The sequence below is a fragment of the Salvia hispanica genome, chromosome 4 (assembly GCF_023119035.1).
Source record: "Salvia hispanica cultivar TCC Black 2014 chromosome 4, UniMelb_Shisp_WGS_1.0, whole genome shotgun sequence".
Taxonomy (NCBI): domain Eukaryota; kingdom Viridiplantae; phylum Streptophyta; class Magnoliopsida; order Lamiales; family Lamiaceae; genus Salvia; species Salvia hispanica.
This window is the reverse complement of record NC_062968.1, coordinates 3,868,706-3,889,769: the sequence shown is the minus strand read 5'-3', so window position 1 is coordinate 3,889,769 and position 21,064 is coordinate 3,868,706. Positions and strand designations below refer to the sequence as shown.

Here is a 21,064-nt window from a genome sequence, read left to right as displayed (position 1 = left end):
ATTGCTAACTATAACTAAATAATAGCCATTAGATATTCAAATTAAGGGCTTAGATCATTAATCCCTAAATGTCAATACGATCAACGAAAAACGCCAATAAAGCCATAGGATTAATTCCAAAAAATATCAATAGGGGTATTAATATCAATTAACTACATGTTTAGTTATAACTAACTTTTAAAAGAAATCTCAAAACATTAAATTTATATAACATATATCAAATTAAAGATAATTTCATAAGGATTCCAACGATATGCTACATGCATATGTTCCGATGTCAAAATTTGAATAAAATTTTGAAATTTTTTAAATTTTTCGTACAAGTAGAAATGTCAACATACTATATAAAATATGTCAATATAATACATGTAGAATGTCAATATAAGCAAGGGTTAACATTCTTAAAGCATTGTGTTGACATTCACAAAGCATTGTGTTGATATTTTCGAAACACTATATTGACATTTTCATCCAAAATCCTAATTTGGAGTTTTTTTATTATCTTTTTTTATTTTATTAATAAAAACAAAACTTATACGTGGCAAATTGTAGATCACACGTTTTCTAAAATTCTATGGCCTTAAATTAGTTATAGTTAGCAATTAAATGATGAGTTAGCAATTGATCACTCCCCTGGTGACATATCCCATGTACTTACTAGATTTTATAACTTCAAATTTCGTAAATTGGCTAGTAGAGAGTAGGTGCACTGCATGAGTAATTTATTACTACTGTTTAACTAATATATGGATAATGATCTTTGAGTTTAAAAAATTTATGATATATACATATAGGCTATGTTTGGTTGCACCCCCTGGTGACATATCCCATGTACTAGATTTTATAACTTCAAATTTCGTAAATTGGCTAGTAGAGAATAGGTGCACTGCATGAGTAATTTATTACTACTGTTTAACTAATATATGGATAATGATCTTTGAATTTTAAAAAATTATGATATATTCATATAGGTCATGTTTGGTTGCAGGATTCTGTCTGAGAAAGTAGCGTGATTCCTTAAATTTTAAATTCCAGTGCTTATTTCGGTTTTTAATCAAATTGGAAAAGTAATCAGAATCCAAAAATAAAGAAAGTTAGTACAATTTTCCAAGATTCTAAATCCTAACTTTTCTTAGGTATTCTTATTCCCAATTTTAGGATTCTTACATATTTAATGTTATAGTATAGTTTTATTATTATTATTATTATTATTATTATTATTATTATTATTATTATTATTATTATTATTATTATTATTATTATTAGAATGTTTTAAAAATAATTTAAATTATAAATCATACTTAATTTCAGTGTAATAAATAACTATGATTAAAATTATCATAATATATATTTTACAATAAATTATAATAGTAATTAATAATTTATTAAATAATTAAAATAAAAATATATATTATAAACAGTATAATAATTAATAATTATTATATTTTATAAATTACTAATTAATCAATAAAGTCATAGTGCAATTTTAATTTATAAAATTTATTCAATTATAATATTCGTAAATATTATAATATAATAATAATAATATTTATTACTATTATTATTATTATTATATTTATTATTATAATAAGTGATTATAATACTCTATATAACTATAATTATAATTATATTATTATATATTTGATGGATAATCCATATTTAAACAATCCATATTATTATTTATAATTAATAATTTATTAAAAATTTACATTATTTTTCTTTTTTATAAATAAAATAATAATAAGTATATTTTTAGTTTGGTGTTTAAATTAAATATAAATTTAAAATCTAGATATTATCTAAACATAAGAAAATAAAATTACTAGAAATCATTTTTCTTGCCAACTTTACTTTCCCTTCGACCAAACGGCCATAGCAGTACTCTCGCCTTTATATTACATATATAATGTGAATTAGCTAGAGATTTTACTAAATTACATATACGATTAAAAAAAAGCGAATCAACTTTTGTAAACAATGCTCTTTTAATCTGCATGTCCGGATTCACCAATCTTTAATTAGAATTCGTTAGTTAGAATTTTTACTAATCAAAGTTAGAATTTAATTGAAAAGGGTATAAGCATACGAAGCGATTTAGCTAGGCATTATATGTATATCTGTATATCTATAAGATAATACATAACAAAAAAACCTATTAAATTAATCGATCTATATTTAAAATAGCACGTGAACAATTTGAAATACTTTTTAAAATTTTCGGCTGTAACATCTACATATGATTTCAATTTTTCTTACACTACAATACTGTATTTTGTGATATACTCTCCCTCCGTCCACGAATAAGAGTCCGTTTTTCCATTTTGGTCCGTCACAAATAGGAGTCTCAGTTCATAATTACCATAAATGGTAAAGAGACCTCACATTTCACTAACTTATTCCACTCACATATCATTTAAAACTATATATAAGTGGGTCTTCTATTCCACTAACTTTCTTCCATCCACTTTCTTAACATTTTTTAAAACCCGTGCCGGATAGAAATGAGATTCCTATTCTTTCACGGAGGGAGTATGTAATTTTGAAAATGTTGTTTATCAACATTATTATATATTATACATTATTAATTTTACTTATGGAGTATTAGATATTGCATATAATTCTTGATTATTTGATTTAAAACAATATTGCTAGTAGTTAGTGGATATCTTTATCAGTAATATAGCATCTAGTGGCATGACTTTACAAGAAAAAATAGATTGCCTTAGATCTTTGATTTAAAAAACTAAGTTTCATATAATAGCTTGATTTAATTCATTTAGATAAGGTTGCCTCTGGCTCTGGGTATAATTATAAATTCTGTGCCTGGGTATAATTATAAATTGTGTCTGTAAGACTGTAACATATCGATGTCAATAAATATAGTTCTCCGATAACTGATAAGGAAGGCAATGCATCGATTAATAAAGAAGTTCTATTTATTACTAATGTACTACATGTTATGACACTTAAACAACAAATAAAACCATTTTTTGTTTGAACAATTCTTGTGGAACGGAGGGAGTATTTTTTTCGAACAATTATTGTATCTTGATACCGGTTATATTTATGTATGTAAAATTATAGTTATATCAATATACATATTATTATTATTGAGACTATTATTATTATTATTATCATTTTAACAAAATTCTGAGCAATATTTGTTCGGACAGTGGCACCTATATTGCACTTTTCAATGGAGGATGAAACTTTTTGCTTGGGAAGAACTAGAAGGATTACTTAGGAATATTCTGTTTTTCGTGGATTGTACTGCAAATACGAGTGATGTGGGGTGTGATGCTTTGACAAAATGTACTCCTTTTTTCATTACTAACTTAGTTTTAGTTTCACCACTACATAGTGGATCATATGATACTGGCAGAATATCTTGGAGGAACTTTGCCTCGCCCTCAGACACAACTTCAATTTTGAATAATTGATTTATACTTCAAGGATGACATAACACCAAAGTATAGATTAGGTGTTACAGTTAGTGGAGTTGAAGATGATAATTGTACTCTCTGCATGGAGGAGAAACTAGATCCCTTCTTGACCTATTGGATTTCATCAAGCTTTTTGTATTTTTGTTGTCGAAATAACTAGTAGATTTCTTCATTCCTTGGCTTGGAGTTCCCTTTAGGAGGTTTTGACAAGAGGATTTGGCATCCATATTCTACATTATGTCATAATCTATCTGGCATATATAAACCTACAATCTTAAATTATTAGACTAAAAATATTAACCATATAGTTATTTATATAGTGGGTGTTCGTTTGGCAAGATTGTATCCGGGATTAAATTTGTTGGGTGTTTGGTTCATGATATTCAACCTCACAACTCAATCCTAAATGGATAATCATGGGATAATTAGTCATAGCTAACCCCCTATGACTAAAATAATCTCACAACTCAATCCTAGATTGTATATTGATATTATTTTATCTTGCAAACCGAACATCACCATATAGTACTATTTTATAAGTATAACATGTACTTATATCGTTGTTCACTTAGTAGCTCAGAATCAAAATTGTCAGCCATCTAAAGCTTAGAAATTATTGTATCCACTTATAGCTATTGAATGTATCTATTGAAACTTACTTGGTGCCCCCTTCAAGAGGTTTGACAAGAAAATATAGATTTCCATGTTCAATGTTACTACTATCTCGTTATCGATTTGGGACGTCTGGAATAAAATAATTTTCCAATACTACACACCGAACTGGGAGTTTGAAAAGAGAAGACTTTTGTGGCGCCTTGGCACATGAGTGAGGGGTTGGTGCTCAGGATTTCCTTTTTCCCCTACACAAATGGCAGAAAACTTGAACGATGTTAGAGGCTGGCGAGGCTTTGAAAGTAAAAGGAACTAGATGGATGAAGGCAGTTGAGGTGTGCTCTTATGTGGCTTTGCTGTTTTTTCTTTCACTCTTTCCTTCTGGTGCTTGCTTTTCTGATGTTAGCTAGTGTCTTGTTCTTGGTTGAGCTGGTGGTATGACTTTTTGTTGAGAGATGGCTTGTGGTTCGGTTGTTGTTGACTTGTAGTGTTTTTTTGCTTAGCTTGATATTTTTTTTTAGGGGGGGTGGGGTTGCATAGTTTTTTGGGTACGTCTTTTTTTGTTTTGTTCGTTTGTTTGTTAACGACTGTTTTGCTCGCTGCGCCTTCAGCTTAAGCATTTCTTTTGTATATAAAAAAAAAACTCACTTGGCAACACTATCATTCTATGTAAATGTTGCACAAATGATCAATTGTATTGATAAAATTAGACCATAGAGTAGAAACTGGTTGATAGTTATAAGGTGACCTAACTTAGTAGTAATATGCAACAATGGAAGTGTCTAGTGTGAGCAAATGTGGGTGTGATATGATTAATGAAGACAAACAAGCTGGTGGTCACTGTCCGACCCAATCATATTATTCACTGCCTATGACGTACCTAAGTTAGTTCCATAATGTGAGTATTTTCAATACTAATTTAATCACAATTTTGGAAACCCCGCGTTGAGCTTAATGGAATCTGACTCGTAATTTCAGAAAATGACAAGAGCAAGAAAAGGGGAAAGATTCATGGCTCGTGTCACCGATGCTTTTCATGATACATTGAAAATGCGTAACAATAAATCCCATAACTTATAATGCTCGTGTGATAATTTTCAATAAGTTAATTGTCCTAACATTATGATTCATTCATGGCTCTAGGTTGATGTTATTTACGAGCATTGTAGCTTACTAGCTTGGTGATCCAGCGTCTCTATTTATCAATTCAAAAATATTATTAACTAAAATTACGAATTTTGGCCAAATTCTGATATGTCCTATGAATCTTTAAAGTGATCTAATATCTTAATACAAACTTTACATTCTTTGTATTGTTCTCCAATGACCAAAAATAATATTTTTGGCGAAAAATTTATTCTATGTATACCGTGAAATGTTTATGATATTTTAAATCACTTTTAAAGTTCATGACAAGTAGGATAAAAGACCACGTATGCTAATCGGATATACTAATTGACTGGTCATAGAAAATAACACAAAAAATTGTGAGTGGCGGTGACAAACAACTAGTAATACCAAATTACAAATAAATAAATACAAAAGATCTTATCACTTTCAACATTACTCAAATATTCGGTGCGAGTATCAATAAGAGATTAATCATATTGGAAGGCAAAAATAAATATAGTAACTTTTCCTCTTGCAGTGAAGCCAAAGGTTAAGTGATTGATCCCACAATGATAACGAAGTTTGTTGTTTGAATAAAGAATGATTAAAGGGATGAGAAAGTGATGTATAAAAGACGATATCCACTTGTGTTTTAGTTAATTCCCAATTAAATGACAAATGTTGGCAAAAGTACCCAATTTTAAGTAGCTAGGTTTTGTATGCTCTGGGAACACTTTTGTTTCATAAAATTACCCAATAAAGATTTGAATTATAGTGCACTAGCCGTGTTAATCGGTTGAACTAAAGGCCCCTTTGAAAATTAGTCGTTCTAAGCCTTTAAATTTTAAATGTTTTTATATATAGGAATGGGTCAAATGAAAACTCTAAATATAGTACAAACTCAAAACCAAGATCTGGACCATTAAAAAATATCAACAGATCATAAAAAAACATCAACAGGAAAATATCAACAAAATTTCAATGGTAGTCAATGATTGATGTTGTGTTGATATTGTGTTGATACTGTATTCACATTAAAATCTTGAAATTTTACATTGTTTTGATATTGTATTGAAATCAGTGGCGGATGCAGAAATATTTGTCAATAGGGGCTGAGATTTCTAAATATTAATTTTAAGTATATTTTTGTGTAATTTAGATTATTTGTAGGGGCTTTTATATAAAAGTTTACACTAAATTTAATTAAATTAAAAAAATATATAAGTAGAAAAATGTTAAAAAAAATAATATGAGTGAGGGCTTTAGCCCCTCCCCACTCCCACTTGGGTCCGCCCATAATTGAAACTGTGTTGAAGCTGTATTGAGGAGTTTTGAGTTTGTACAATGTATAAATTTGCATTTTATCACTAACCTTTATATATATTATACTGTTAGCATTGAGTTAAAAATAAAAACTAATGTTATCCTTCGCTTTAAATTTTTAAAGATGGATATTTGGTTGGATACAGAAATACTAATTGGGAGTTGGACACTTAATTATCACTATCACTTAATAGATCTCAATTAAGATGATGAATCAAAAATCTTTTATATATAGATGAGTTGCAGTTGATGTTCCATCCAACTTAATAAATACTAAAAAGATGGTCAAGAAACATGAGATCAATTAACATGAAAACCCGTAGTGTGAAATGACTCTACTTATTAATTATGTTGATAATGGATGTATAATCCAGTTTAAATGAATTACGTGTGCCTATATGTCCTTGATCAGCAAATCTATATACGGATACTGCTTTTTACCATAAAGGAAACATGGCCTAATAAATATTTTTGTACCAATAATTATTTCAAAATTTATGGTGCGATACACCAATTTTGTAACTCTTCACACTCCTCAAGAGGAGGGGAGATATTTAATCAATTCCACAATTTCAATTTTGTTAGAACAGTCGACTGCAACATTAGTTTGATATTCTTCGCGACCACATTTTATAAACTGCTCATTAACAAAATTATACTCATAGCACTTAGTTTATATCATTTCCCTTAAAGACTAACTATATATGGTGTTGAGATCTTGTTTCTCGTCTCATATCGATAAGACTAAATATATATGGACTTTCCAGTTATATAATAAGTTAAATCTAGTTCGACCTTATTCATCTAGAAAAGGTAGATTATAGTTTTGGGTTGCCCCATGGAAGAAGACTGGCTACATTATCTTTTCGAATTATGTCGATTCTATCTTATCATTTCATAATCCTTTTTTACATGAAGGGTCATCTTCTAATCCATAACAAACATGGATTTGGTACTTTATGATAAAATGTCCGATTATTGTTTTTTTTAACTTTACCTAACTCATCTTTGCTAGACTTAATTAAAAAAAGGCTTTGATGCTCTTCCAAATTACATTCCTTTCACGCCCCCAAATCATCCCCATTATGGATGATTACAACTTTTGAGGGATATTCTAGATAATTTATCACAATTTTTAAGAGCCCACACAGCAAATCATTTTATATTCAAAACAATTATTATTATTATTATTATTATTATTATTATTATTATTATTATTATTATTATTATTATTATTATTATTATTATTATTATTATTATTATTATTACTACTACTACTGCTGTTGTTGTTTTTGTTGTTGTCGTCGTTGTCGTCATTAATTACGAATGGTAACTCTCGTAAATTTACATAATCTAAAAGGATCTGATATAAAGAAATAAGAACTTCAGTAAGTTGTTTTTATATTCCTAAGTCTTAACTAATAATAGTACTAGTATGAATTCTTATTCAACGTGACTGGATTAATTTGCAAAATATTACTACTATACATACTTCACTATGATTGGTAATCCAATTACTGGGTCATATACTTCACCGACCAAAAAAAACTAAATTTGCATGGGAATTAAAAATTCAATCTTGCATAATATTTGAAGTTTATAACGAGACTTTCCATACAAAAGTTAGATATGGCACAGTAGACTAGGCCCAAAAAGTAAAATGAATATATGGGCTCCTAATTTAAATTTCAAATCCTATCTTTTATTTAAGTCTCATTCCTTATTTAATTTTATTAGGCCCAGATCTTTGTTTTTATTGGGGCCCAAAAGTACACCCCTCACCATTTTAGAGAAGATAAAAACATTTGAACATAAAAAATATAATTAGTTGATTAAAACATTTTACATAAATTAAGTAAACCAACCAAAAATGAAAAACCATACACTAATTTTGAATTATTAATAACTTATAAAATTAAATTACATACCAAGAACAAATGTATACCCTATATCTCAAGTAATAAAAGAACATGTAATACAATCAAATTAATTTAAAACTATCAACTAACAAAGAGCAATCTTCATTCCTTGACATAAATAACCGGATCGAGAAGTATAGGAGCAACATCCGGCGCCGCCACGACGCCGTCAAGAATCCGGCAATCCCCTCTCAAATAAGCATGTAGAAATGACACAACTACCCCTCCAACACCTCTCCTCATCTTCTCCTTGCACCCCTTCCCTCTCCTACACACCATCCCCAGCCCCATTCCCTCCTCATCCAACACATCGCAGTGCCCATACTCCTTCGCCAGAAAGTAGCAACACGGCGGCCTGCTCTCGTTGAAAAACTCCGAGTGATTGCATCCGTCCGGGGCGAGGGGCGGGATGATGCCACCGCCCTTGCCCCTGCTGCCCAAGCCCGTGCCCACCACGGCCACGGGCATCCCCACGTCCAGGGACCTCGGGACGTGGGACAGGATGCGGGGCTCGACCCACGCTGGGGGAGTGGGGCCCGCCACTGGGTCGAGCCCCACCAGTGCCTTGAAGGCATGGCGGTGGCCGAGTGCTAGGGCGAACGCTGTCCTGCCACCTCGGCTGTGCCCCATTACGGCTGTTTTGGAGAGGTCGGGCTTCACGTCTTCGGGTAGGCACGCTTCGAGGCCTTCCGGTAGCCACTTTGTCACGTTTGCGGCCGTCTTCGTCTCGTCCTTCGTGCAAATCACCAGCCATTGGTACAACTACATGTATTGTTGGATGCAAACTCATACCACATCAGAAAAATATGAAGTAAAATAAATAAATACAGTAAATAAATTTGAGAAAAATACCATATAAGTATTTATTTGCAAGTCTAATTAGTTTGAGGTTTCCCTTGAAAAAAGTGGTCAATATCAAACTAATGTACAATGAACAGTCTCAACAACGACTAACCTTAGGTGCGACAAGTATGTATCCATGGGACGAGATATGGCGCAGGAGTTGAGAATACCAACTAGTTTGAGTGCAGTAGCCATGGCAGAAGAGCACAACCGGGTATCGGCCTTGTGCTTCTGGCGCCACCACAAGCAGCTCAACCAGCGGCTGAGAAGCATCTGATTTCTTCACTTTCATCATTTTGACGGCCAGATTTCCGGCCTCGAACACACTCTTTTCGTTACAAAGTTGCATTTTCATTTCCATAATGGATTTTTTTTTTTTTTGCATATAACTTATTTGCTCGTACATAGATATATAAAGATGTATGTGTGTTGAGTAAGTGGACTTGGACTGCAATTTTAACGAATTAATTGTAAATTGTTCAAAGTTAGGCAATCAAATTACGTTGACTTATTTAGGCTAACAGATATTAATACATGGTCAAGGGCTACCCGACGATTGTGCCTAACATTGCAAAGATTTAGATTGAACTATTGACTGAATAATATTTTATGTATTAATGTCTCCATATTTACAGCAGTCTTCCTATATAGGAGACTCATACTTGTAGTTGCAATCTACCTAAACATAGAATAGAAGGCATCTTGCCTTGGGTCTATGGATAGATTATTACATAAGCATTGCTATAAAGTAGTACTACTATAAACTATTACGGTATGTTGACTTATTACAATAAATTCATTTCTTAGTACAAGATTTCATGATTACTTAGACAGTGACTATTAACTTTTTTTCTAGCTATAGACCTTCTATCCATCGAATTGTCATTTCCAATCTCTGTCTGTATAACCACATATTTGCGATTATAGTTGAACTTTTTAATTTAGTACTAATCAAAATCGAATAGAAATCGAAAATGTTGATTATCAATTAACTATCAATTAATTGATAATCAATTTTATTTAATTCAATTATCGGTTATCTGATAATCAAATATTAAAAGCAATTCATGAACTGGCGAAAATAAAAAGTATACTATACCACGGTTTGGTGCTAGCAGATTTGATTATGAGGGAGACTATTATAATAAGTACTAAGTCTCATTAATGATTAAACCATCTAAGTCTAATTTTGCTATGTTGATGTATGGAAATATCATTCAATTAGTTATTCACTATTTTAGAAAGAAAAAAAAAACACAGGATTTAGCACATTTGGAGAGTCGGTGAGATTAAATTAATTTAAAAAATCAAATCTTGGGACAGAGAGGGCGTGCCCCACATTCGATGCTCAACAACATCTACAACACTCTCTGTGGCTTCAATCAGTGTTTCAGTGGGAAAGAGAGCGCTTGATTGCTTTCAGGTAACAGCAGTCTTGAGCTTAATCAAACAGATTCTTTAAAGTAACTGTCTTTAAATTCGATCTGCTGTCTTTTCGATTTCTATTTCTGGTTCCCATTTCTTTTCCGGTCTGCTGCCTTTTTCGATTTCTATTTTTGGTACAGAATTGGTGTTTGTCGAGATCGAATTAGGCTTGTTCTAGTTTAGCTTTTGCAGTAGCATTGATTTTTTAGTTACTTTTTCTGATGCAAGAAAGCATTTTTCGAACTCGGATCTAATCGATATTTTACATACTTGGATTGCTGTTTATTCTGTGCTGTTTCTATTAGAATTAAAGCTGGACCATGAACCAAAAGCTTTCAAATTTTGTGTGAATCCTTGTAGTTGATTCAATCTACTGAGTTACTTCATTGATCTGTTGCATTAATGTTTGCTTCTAGACATTTCATGTGCCATTTGTTAAATTTGATTCATGGTAGGGACTTGTGAGTTACTTGATGCTGTCCTGAGCGAAAATCATGGCACCAAAGGTTCATTCTTCGGTCAATAAAGTGAGAAGCCGGCTCTCCATAGTCGTTGTCATCGCTCTGTGTAGTTTCTTTTACTTGTTGGGAGTGTGGCAGAGGAGTGGCTTTGGTAAAGGCGATGGTTATGCTATAGAGATGAATAAGCAGCAGGCAAACTGCAATGTCTCTCCGTCTCTGGACTTCGAGAGCCATCATAAGTATGTGGCTTCCATCCAATCATCTGAGCCCAAAGCCAAAGTTTTCAAGCCATGTGATGCTAAGTTCACTGACTACACTCCTTGCCAAGAGCAAGAACGGGCCATGAGATTCCCTAGGGAAAATATGATCTATCGAGAAAGGCATTGCCCACCACAGGAAGAAAAACTGCGCTGCTTGATCCCAGCGCCCAATGGCTATACAAGTCCTTTCCCTTGGCCAAAGAGCCGTGACTACGTTTATTATGCTAATGTCCCTTTTAAAAGCTTGACGGTTGAGAAGGCTAACCAGAACTGGGTTGAGTATCAGGGTAATGTATTCAAATTTCCAGGAGGCGGGACGATGTTTCCTCAAGGGGCGGATGCGTATATTGATGAGCTTGCACGAGTCATTCCAATAGCTGACGGCACAGTCAGAACAGCTCTGGATACTGGTTGCGGAGTATGTTCCCTTCATTCTCACTTTCTTTGACTTTGCTTTTATCGTACAGTAACGCGCAATCCTAATAGTTGGAGCTCTATTGTGGCAGTAAATATGTTTTACTCGCTATCATCCCAGTTTGTAGAACTTGATGAGGATTTTATAGTTTGGAATTAGTACACAAATATCACTTGTGTTTTTCGAATATAGGCGTTGTTGGTTGAAAGCTAACAACCGATTTTTGGTAGCTTCTGAAAAGTTAACTTGTTTCAATTAGGTTGCTAGCTGGGGTGCTTATATGCTGAAAAGAAATGTGCTGACAATGTCGTTTGCACCAAGGGACAACCATGAGGCGCAGGTGCAATTCGCATTGGAGCGAGGCGTGCCTGCAATCATTGGGGTGCTTGGATCCATAAAACTTCCTTACCCGGCCAGATCATTTGATATGGCACAATGTTCGAGGTGCTTAATACAATGGGCTTCCAACGGTATTACACAAACCAGGAATATGTAGATGGCATGTACTTGAAGGAAGTTGATCGAGTGCTTAGACCTGGGGGATACTGGGTCTTGTCTGGTCCTCCGATCAATTGGAAGACATATTATAAGACGTGGAAGAGGACAAAAGAAGATTTAAAGGCCGAACAGACGAGCATAGAAGATTTGGCTAAGAGCCTTTGCTGGGAAAAGAAGTATGAGAAGGGAGATATTGCTATCTTTAGGAAGAAGATCAATGCAAAGTCTTGCAAAAGAAAATCAACTAACTATTGTAGTAAAGCCTCAGATACCGACGACTTATGGTTAGTTAATCATACCATAAACTTTTTATTCACCATTCTGTGTTTGTTTTATTTCTCGCTATTCACAGTTTTGTATTGACCCTAAAGCTTCATCTGCTGCATGTTAAGGATATGTGATATGGAGTAATTACAGCAAAATACCCATACTGCATATTCAACTTATTTAAGTTGAATGTTCATGCGTGATGATTGATATTCACTTAGTTTCCTCTAGAATCAATTTAAACATGTGTAAAGGAATGGTTAATGATGGCTTAATTTATCGGCATGTCAGCTTTCCTATGACTTGTTGATGATTTCCTTATGAATTTCAAATTAACGAAAAGAAACCATTGAAAAGAACAGATCAGCTAGTGAAATTAAATTTGTTTATCATTTTTTTCACATCTACCAGAAATATGATTGTTTACTTGACTTCTACTTGTTTCTGTTTGTACTTTCTCGTCATGATTCTCAAGGTATAAGAAAATGGAGACATGTGTAACACCCTTCCCGGAGGTGGAGAGTCCTAATGAAGTAGCAGGAGGAGAGTTGAAGAAGTTTCCAGCTCGGCTTTATGCTGTTCCACCTCGTGTACGAAATGGTGAGGTTCCCGGGGTCACATCCGAATCTTACGAACAGGACAACAAACTTTGGAAAAAGCACGTTGTAGCTTACAAAAGGATTGTTAGATTGCTCGGCACCACAAGATATAGAAACATTATGGATATGAATGCTGGGCTTGGAGGTTTTGCAGCAGCCTTGGAGTCATCGAAAGTTTGGGTGATGAATGCTGTTCCCATAATCGCTGAAAAAACCCTGGGGGTCGTTTATGAGAGAGGATTGATCGGCATGTATCATGATTGGTATCTCCTTCCACCTTTTTCTTGCTTCTCACTCGCCATTTAAAAACAAGACATTTTTATCTTTTCGTAAGAATCATTGAGTTGAAGTTTCTTTCTTTGTTTTTCAGGTGTGAAGGGTTCTCGACATATCCAAGAACATATGACCTCATTCACGCCAGTGGCTTATTCAAATTATATCAAGACAAGTAAGCGATTCACTAATCGATACGAACTGCATAAACATTGTGTGTATTGCTTTTCTTCATAAATGTGTCAATTTAGTAAGCATCCAATATTATACTATAGTAAAGATATACTCCTAGTATACTGTAAATGAAATCTCGAACCCCTTCTGACAGCGTAACACGAAGTTTGTGTTCTCAATCTGGATTGGTGTGAGCATTGTAGGTGTGAATTTGAAGACATACTCCTTGAAATGGACCGTATTTTAAGGCCAGAAGGGGTGGTGATCGTGCGGGATGAAGTGGATGTGATAAACAAGGTGATGAAGATTGCCGGAGGGATGAGGTGGGATATAAAAATGGTGGATCATGAAGACGGCCCTCTCGTCCCTGAGAAAATACTGGTTGCAGTGAAGCAATATTGGGTGGCCTCCAATTCCACTTCTACTGATCAATGAGATTATGTAGTATTATGGTCAGCAGATGGACTTCAAATTAAAATTTTAGCAATTAGCTTTGAATGAATTTTGTCTTAATTCATTTAATTTAATTACCAACTTGGAGAGATGAACCATATTTTTTGTACTCAGGAATTGTATCTAAATTTGTTTCTAAGTTAATGGACAGATAAAACAACTCCCTCCCTCGTGAAATCATCTTTTTCTGTATGTCCAAGGGGGCAAATGCTTAGGGCCTCAAATTTGTAAAATGAATATATTAACCAGACTGTTAATCTTAGATTGATAGGAGATTAATATTAAAGTTGAAATTTAAAATGTCCCATCTTGTGCACTGTATGTAAAAATTGTCCATTTTTATGAAAACTCTGCTTCTTATAGGTGTATGTAAAAAATAGGATATTGTGGTTAAAGATTGCTTCTTATAGGTGTATGTAAAAAAATAGGATATTGTGGTTAAAGATTGTTTCATTTCACCAATACACATTTACACCTGACTTATTATTCCATAAGCTGTTAAAGTATCTGCAGCCACAACCTTAAGTGCGGATGGTGGGATTCGAACACGTGCCACTCAGTCATGAGTTCGCCACTCTACCAACATTTTTTAGTTCTTGCTAGATCCTCCATGAGATGAGACTATTCACATGAGGAAAATAGCAGCCAGGCGGAGGGCGCCATTCGTTCTTCGCCTCGACCTTCCTCATAACCTGCGGACGTCGATCATAAGCATATAGATGCTCACCATGCTCGAACACCAATACAGGGGAACCATATCTCTCGTGCAATCCAACACGACGCTGTGCTGCTTCGCCTAACCCTTGCCTCCCAAACTCTTCAAGATCCACACATCAATCCGGATAGCCGACTCACGAGACACGAATCCAAGACATCCCGCCTATTTAAAGAACGCGGTCATGAATCCCACCAGTTTGGGGGAGAGGTATCTTGACAAACTCCTCATCCTTCAACGGCATAGACATGATGTGCTCGTTATGATCAACGTTGGGGACCCAATGCAGAGTTCCTATGGCAGAAACCGAGGGATATCCTAACCAGCCCATGAATCCATGAGGCGGCCCTTCAACAACTCTCCATGGCCCACTCCCGGTGTACATAATCTCACACCCGATGCGCGTGTGAGGCATCCTGAAAAAAGTGCACGAGTTTGTACCTGCTCGACTCGCGGAAAAATGTCATTCCATACGATTCGTGGTGAGGGGCACACATGGCCCCCAAAGGAACCGTTTCCACCTCCCTTGTGACAGGGTTCAGCACGATTAGCCCTCTCCCCTTCACAACCTTTTCAAGAACGATCAAGCCATTGCACGTAGGGCTGGGGAAAAATACCGAAATACCGGCCTTATTGTACCGAAAAAATACCGAAAATTACCGAATTTTCGGTATACCGTGACTTTTGGTACGGTATGATACCTTACCGAAAGATTCCGGTAAGGTAACGGTATGAATTTTCAAATACCGCGGTATACCGCTGCATACCGAAATTCGGTATATACCGTAAATTAAAGTATATACCGTAAACTAAGGTATATACCACAAAAATATAAACACAATTATATATAAAATATATTTTAGATATTTTTAAATTATAAAATCTATTGTGAAATATAAATATAATTATGAATAAATTATATTTAATTTATTTTTAAAATTATAAATATAAATAATATCCTAAATACTCTAACTTTCTATTTTAATTGATGTTGAAAGTCAGATATACCGCAAAAGTAAGGTATACCGAACTTCGGTACGGTATACCGAAAATGAGGTATGGTATTGGTATGGAAATTCGTCATACCAAAAATAAGGTATACCGAAGTTCGGTATACGAAAACTTTGGTAAGGTAAAGGTATGACTTTTTCGCATATCGTATTTAAGGTAAGGTATACGGTATGGTGGTTTCGGTAAGCTATACCGTACCTACGCCCTAATTGCACGTCGCCTTGATGGCCGGTGCAAGTCACGTTGTAATCCTTTATCGTGCTTTTGGCACCTCCGGTCTCCAAATACTTGTTAGGAAACTGAGTACGTGGACTGAAAAGGTGCCAGTGAACTGTGAAGTACAGCAACAGAGTCTAGCCCTAAACATTGGCATCGACATTAAACTCGTTTTTTTTTCACAGCTGATGAGCTCGCACCATTAGAAGACGAGGCAACCTTCGCAGCTGGTGTCAAATATATCAAGCCAACGGTTGATCGCTGCAGATGGGAATCGACAAAAACAGGACAATTGGCGATCCGGTACCAGGACTTAAAGACAAACCTCGATGATAGTAGCGATTGGAAGCCGGACATTTATGTGGAAAATGCAGTCTTCAGGAGATAAGGCACAGCAACCAGACTACTATCATGAGGCTCCTTGCTCGTCTGCTGCTTTTTCTTCTCTTCTTCGAGCTCCCGTTTCGACTTCATTCTCTCTTCCGCCCACTTCAGCAAGCTAGTCTTTCCACCCGTGGCGGATTTCTTCATCACTATAATTAACAGATGAAACTAAACATCACTGTATAAGCATAACAATGTAACAATCTAAGATGAAGGAGAAACCTTCTTCAAATAAGCATAGATTATTACTTACAACCTCAACTTTGCAATTTCTTGATTTATGACTTCATCTTTTGATTCAAATTAAAAAACTGATAAAGATGAGATCATAGATGAATAAAGAAATAACAAAACCAAGGGCAAAAATAGATTCATTATTCGTAGACGTTCAACTAGATCACAGCAGCAGATACATCTGTAACCAAATTTCAGTTCAGTATCAGAAAATAGTTGTCTCTATTAACACGGAATGGAAGGAGTAGTAATACTAGGTTTAATAAAATAGTCGTCTCTATTAACAATCAAAGGCAACCATCTAAATCACAAATAAAATGTTAAAGGCATCAAACTTGCACGAGGTATTGGAGCGCTGCAAAGGAACAACAAGCGAAAGGAGAAACAATTCAGTTGATAAGTCCAAGAAGATGCAAAAAATATCCTAAGAAAATTGTTCTAGACATTGTTTTGTTGAAAATCATTCACAATTTACCTAGCTTGTTAAATGGACTGAAATGCTTCCAAACCATAGTTTGGAGATAGGTAAAAAAGCAGGTCTCATTAGGCCTAATACTTTGGCCATTAGGCCTAACTTAATAGCAAAAAACAAGTTGTTGAGGTTAAGATTCACTTTGAAATCATTGGAATTGGGTAGAATTCTCAACAGGATTACATATTTTGACAGTTAGGTAATCACCCTTTGATCACCACATGATACAAGAGTGTTCAGGTGAGGAATATAAATCTTATTCGTCATTGCAGACCATGGCCTCATCTCCTTTTCATAATCAAAATAATCACCACCACCACCACCACTGGATGATCCTGAACTTATGAGCCTCGTTTCATCTCTACCAAAGTCGTAAACACACAATCGGCCCCTGTGGCACTCCAGCACCATCTCACTCCCATCCCTCCGGCTACAAATCGGGATGCAGTAGGCAAAATCCCCACTCAAATCGATCCTACATTTCTTCATCCAACATTCACCTTCCAACTCACTCAGAATCCACACTTCCAATGCATTACCCTTCACATGACTCACAAATCCTAGATCCCCTCCCATCTCAACCAGCATATCTTTCCATATTCTCTCCACGGGCAATTTCTTGGCGACAAACTTCTCATCACACACATCCAAGGAGACAACGCAATCATACCAATCTCCATCTCCTAGCAAGTGCACTGATCTGCCCACAGACAACATGGTTTCCCCCAGCTGTACCGATTGAAGACACCGCGTGATTCTCCTCCATTTCCTCGTCTCAACGCTCAATATCTCACAACCAACACCCCCAAGATGCCCATAAAACAAGTGCACGACTTTGTATGTTTTCGTCTCACTACAAAAGGCTATACCAAATGATTTATATAGATGCTTACATGAAAGTAATAAAACACCTAATGGAAGATCAACATACTTCCCTGTCATAGGATTCATCAGCACCAATCTCTTCCTCCTCAAATTAGTTCCAAGGATCAAGCCACCATAGCTTGCTAGAACACGATCCAAATCATTCACACTCGACTCCACAAAACTACTCCCCAAGTCATCCAAACTCAAGAAATGGAAGTAGGCCTTTGGCTTCCCCACACTCCCTCTAGGACAAAAGGCCATCTGCTGAGATATCAAGACCGTGTCGGACTTCTGAGCATGACTTGTCACAAAAATCGAGCTATTGATCAAAGCAAACCACTGCTTGCACACAAACTGCAGCCTAAAGAGGGATTCGGCAGGGAGCAACATGAAAATCTGGTATAGCAAATCATGTGAAAGATTTGCTTGAATCTGAACCTCTGTGTTCTGATCCTGAGCATCTGCCGGCTTCGAGGAAGAGTTTCTCCGGAAAAACTCAGCCATGAGGCGGCTCTGCTTCCTGGCTAAGGCTTCCTTCCAGGTGGCACCTTTGTGCCACTTGGGAATAAATTGGCGCACCGTGTCGGCATCCATTGTCAGGAGAGAAAGTTCAAGGCTGTGAGTAATGCTTTGATGTATCAATCAACAATGGAAACAAGGCAATATAAGGATATGCATTAGTAGTTGTCCTAAACTCTTATCATCTTTTAAGATATTAAGATTACAATAGTAGTCCACCATTTTCGTGGATTTTATTTAAAAATTAATCACGAAACCAAAACAAGCACACGGATCAAGAATAACCATCAAGAATTTTGGATTCTAATGGGAAAACGATGGCAAGATTTAACATTTTCCCTCAAGAATCACTCGAGAAAACGAAGTCAAGATTCAACATTATCCCTATGTTGTGTATGAACACGAGAAATGATTTTCAATGAATAAAGCATCATAATTCCAAATTTGACATATGAACCAGTTGAACAAGCAATAATCGGCAAATATAATCTTCATAGGCAAACAGTCATTTCTTGATTTAAATCCAATTACATGCAATAAATTTTATACAACAGTTGTAATACAATATGGAGATTACTCTAGTTTGTAAAAAATACCTGAGACAAATATTCTTGAAAAGCAGAAATTGTCGTGGTGGAAATTCATGAAAGTATGATTCAGGATGGACAAAAAGGGAAGAAAAATCACCTCTTACATTGTATACTACATTTACTAATACACTACTAAGAAGTTGATCAATGGATCTCATTTTATGGAAGTAGAATAATTACATTCCATGTGGATATTCTTTATAATAAAAAAAAAAAAAAAAGGACTTTAATTACAACTTTCCTAACATATCTTCTACTATACTTATATAAAAAGATGCACTTCAACTTTCCCAAATTTCATTAATTTTTAAATTTAAATATAATAGAAATAAAATGAATAATAGCAATAAAATTTATCATCAAGCCATAAAAGATATTTTCTACTCATTGCTATACATTTATTTTACAAATTAAGTTTGTATTGCGTATTAATTTTATTGTAACGAATCATATATATATTAGTACTATTAATTTACGTAAAACTTGTATCAATTTTATTAAAACGAATCATCAAAATTATAGTACTAGAAGTAATAATTTACACAAAACATTTTCATCGTGTATATGTCATTTTCTATTGTTTGTTACATTTTTTTATTATATTATTTACAATATAATATAATTTTTTTTTTCTATTTTCTGTATTGCTCATAAGTATAAAATTATTTTATTAATATTTATTTACAACGAATATTATCATTTCAGTTAATTTATTTATACTTTTAAATTAATTTTTAAAAGATGGTCTTTATCTTTACTAGTGTTAACCCACGCGCTATGCGCGAGTTAGAATATTTTTGTACTATCAATTTGATATTGTGAATAAATAAAATAAGTGAGACTAAAAAAATTTAGGAGTATATACCAAGAGTATATAAATCTAATGAAATATTTTATATACAAATAAAATATTAGGGGACAATAATATCTTCCAACTTTCACATAATACATGTTAACCTAGCAAAGATAGCTATCATTCTCATCTTCTTCGTCAAATATTCATGTATCATCTTCTTTTCGGACGACAAACATCTTCCTACAGAAGCTTTGTTCATTGGTCAGTTCAAACAGTGACATCTCTCCCTTTTTTTATTCAACAAACAAAGAAGTAATAGTGTAAATGAAATTTGAAAAAAATATATATATTTGGGATGTTATAGTTCAACACAACAGATCGTAGATATTGTACAAAATAGCATAAAAAAAGAAAAGAAAACATGATACCCTTTGTAGAATGATTGAGGAGCTATTCAATTCTAAAATGAGTTGAAGCATTGTTGAAGTTGCCCCTAGCAAGAATGAATTTTCTTCAATTCTTCAAGCTTTTCAGCTTGGTGGAACTCAATATCTTTGTGTTTCTATTTTCGCAAAATATCCTTGTACAATCCAAATTTATAGAAAATGGGTACCTTTTCATATTCTTTGTAACTTTAAGCCAATATTATTTGTGATAAACTAAATTAATAACAAATGAAGACCTTTCAAATTATAATCCATTAATAAAAATTATTTGGATTAACAGATTTTTTATCCGTCATCGTTTATAACTGCCAGTGCTACATTATAAATTAATTATAGACCATTAATTCATAGATATGATTCAAACAAATTAATTGGGTGGTGGTGGTAAATTGCACTCATTCTTTAATCTCAATATTGAATAATTGTAATGGTAATGGTAATAAATATGATAATGATAATTAGTGTTGTAATGGTAATAAATGGTAGTAATTAGAACGTATATGCTAGTTACAATTCCATGGTTGAATATAAGAAAAACTCCCACCGTAACTTATGGAGTATAGGCTCGAAATGTAGTATTCAAATTGATCCCATAATTTGTAAATATTTTAAAATAAGGACAAAACTTATAAATATTTTTAAAAAACGCCAAAATTCGACTTTTATATATGTATAGATTGCTCAAATTTTGTACAGTTATCTTATTTATACTTTGAAATTAACTCAACGACATATGAGC

At 34.1% G+C, this 21,064-nt stretch overlaps 3 protein-coding genes across 3 annotated transcripts; 1 reads left to right on the top strand and 2 right to left on the bottom strand.

The window, feature by feature from the left end:
* Positions 1–8,506: 8,506 nt before the first annotated feature.
* LOC125218330 (chlorophyllase-1-like) lies at positions 8,507–9,604 on the bottom strand. The gene is made up of 2 exons (XM_048119981.1): positions 9,363–9,604; positions 8,507–9,169 (listed from the first exon to the last, which is right to left on the bottom strand). Exons 1-2 carry the CDS (start codon positions 9,597–9,599, stop codon positions 8,510–8,512), a joined length of 897 nt encoding a protein of 298 aa, XP_047975938.1. The 5' UTR covers positions 9,600–9,604; the 3' UTR covers positions 8,507–8,509.
* A 937-nt stretch (positions 9,605–10,541) lies between these two features.
* Positions 10,542–14,252, top strand: LOC125222679 (probable methyltransferase PMT14). The gene is given in 7 exon segments (XM_048125421.1): positions 10,542–10,673; positions 11,131–11,814; positions 12,071–12,304; positions 12,307–12,593; positions 13,052–13,438; positions 13,546–13,623; positions 13,826–14,252. Coding segments are annotated over 6 exon segments (1,863 nt in total). The 5' UTR covers positions 10,542–10,673; positions 11,131–11,169; the 3' UTR covers positions 14,058–14,252.
* Positions 14,253–16,473: 2,221 nt separating this feature from the next.
* LOC125217615 (F-box protein At5g49610-like) lies at positions 16,474–19,159 on the bottom strand. The gene is made up of 3 exons (XM_048119141.1): positions 19,090–19,159; positions 17,315–18,590; positions 16,474–16,550 (listed from the first exon to the last, which is right to left on the bottom strand). Exons 2-3 carry the CDS (start codon positions 18,566–18,568, stop codon positions 16,548–16,550), a joined length of 1,257 nt encoding a protein of 418 aa, XP_047975098.1. The 5' UTR covers positions 18,569–18,590; positions 19,090–19,159; the 3' UTR covers positions 16,474–16,547.
* Between the last annotated feature and the right edge of the window lie 1,905 nt (positions 19,160–21,064).

What these genes read in the sequence shown, in the direction of transcription:
- LOC125218330 (XM_048119981.1), bottom strand. Translation starts at nt 9,599, where the DNA reads ATGCAACTTTGTAACGAAAAGAGTGTGTTCGAGGCCGGAAATCTGGCC. An exon ending in ACATACTTGTCGCACCTAAG is followed by an intron (nt 9,170 to 9,362) that starts GTTAGTCGTTGT and finishes CAATACATGTAG; the next exon opens with TTGTACCAATGGCTGGTGAT.
- LOC125217615 (XM_048119141.1), bottom strand. Translation starts at nt 18,568, where the DNA reads ATGGATGCCGACACGGTGCGCCAATTTATTCCCAAGTGGCACAAAGGT.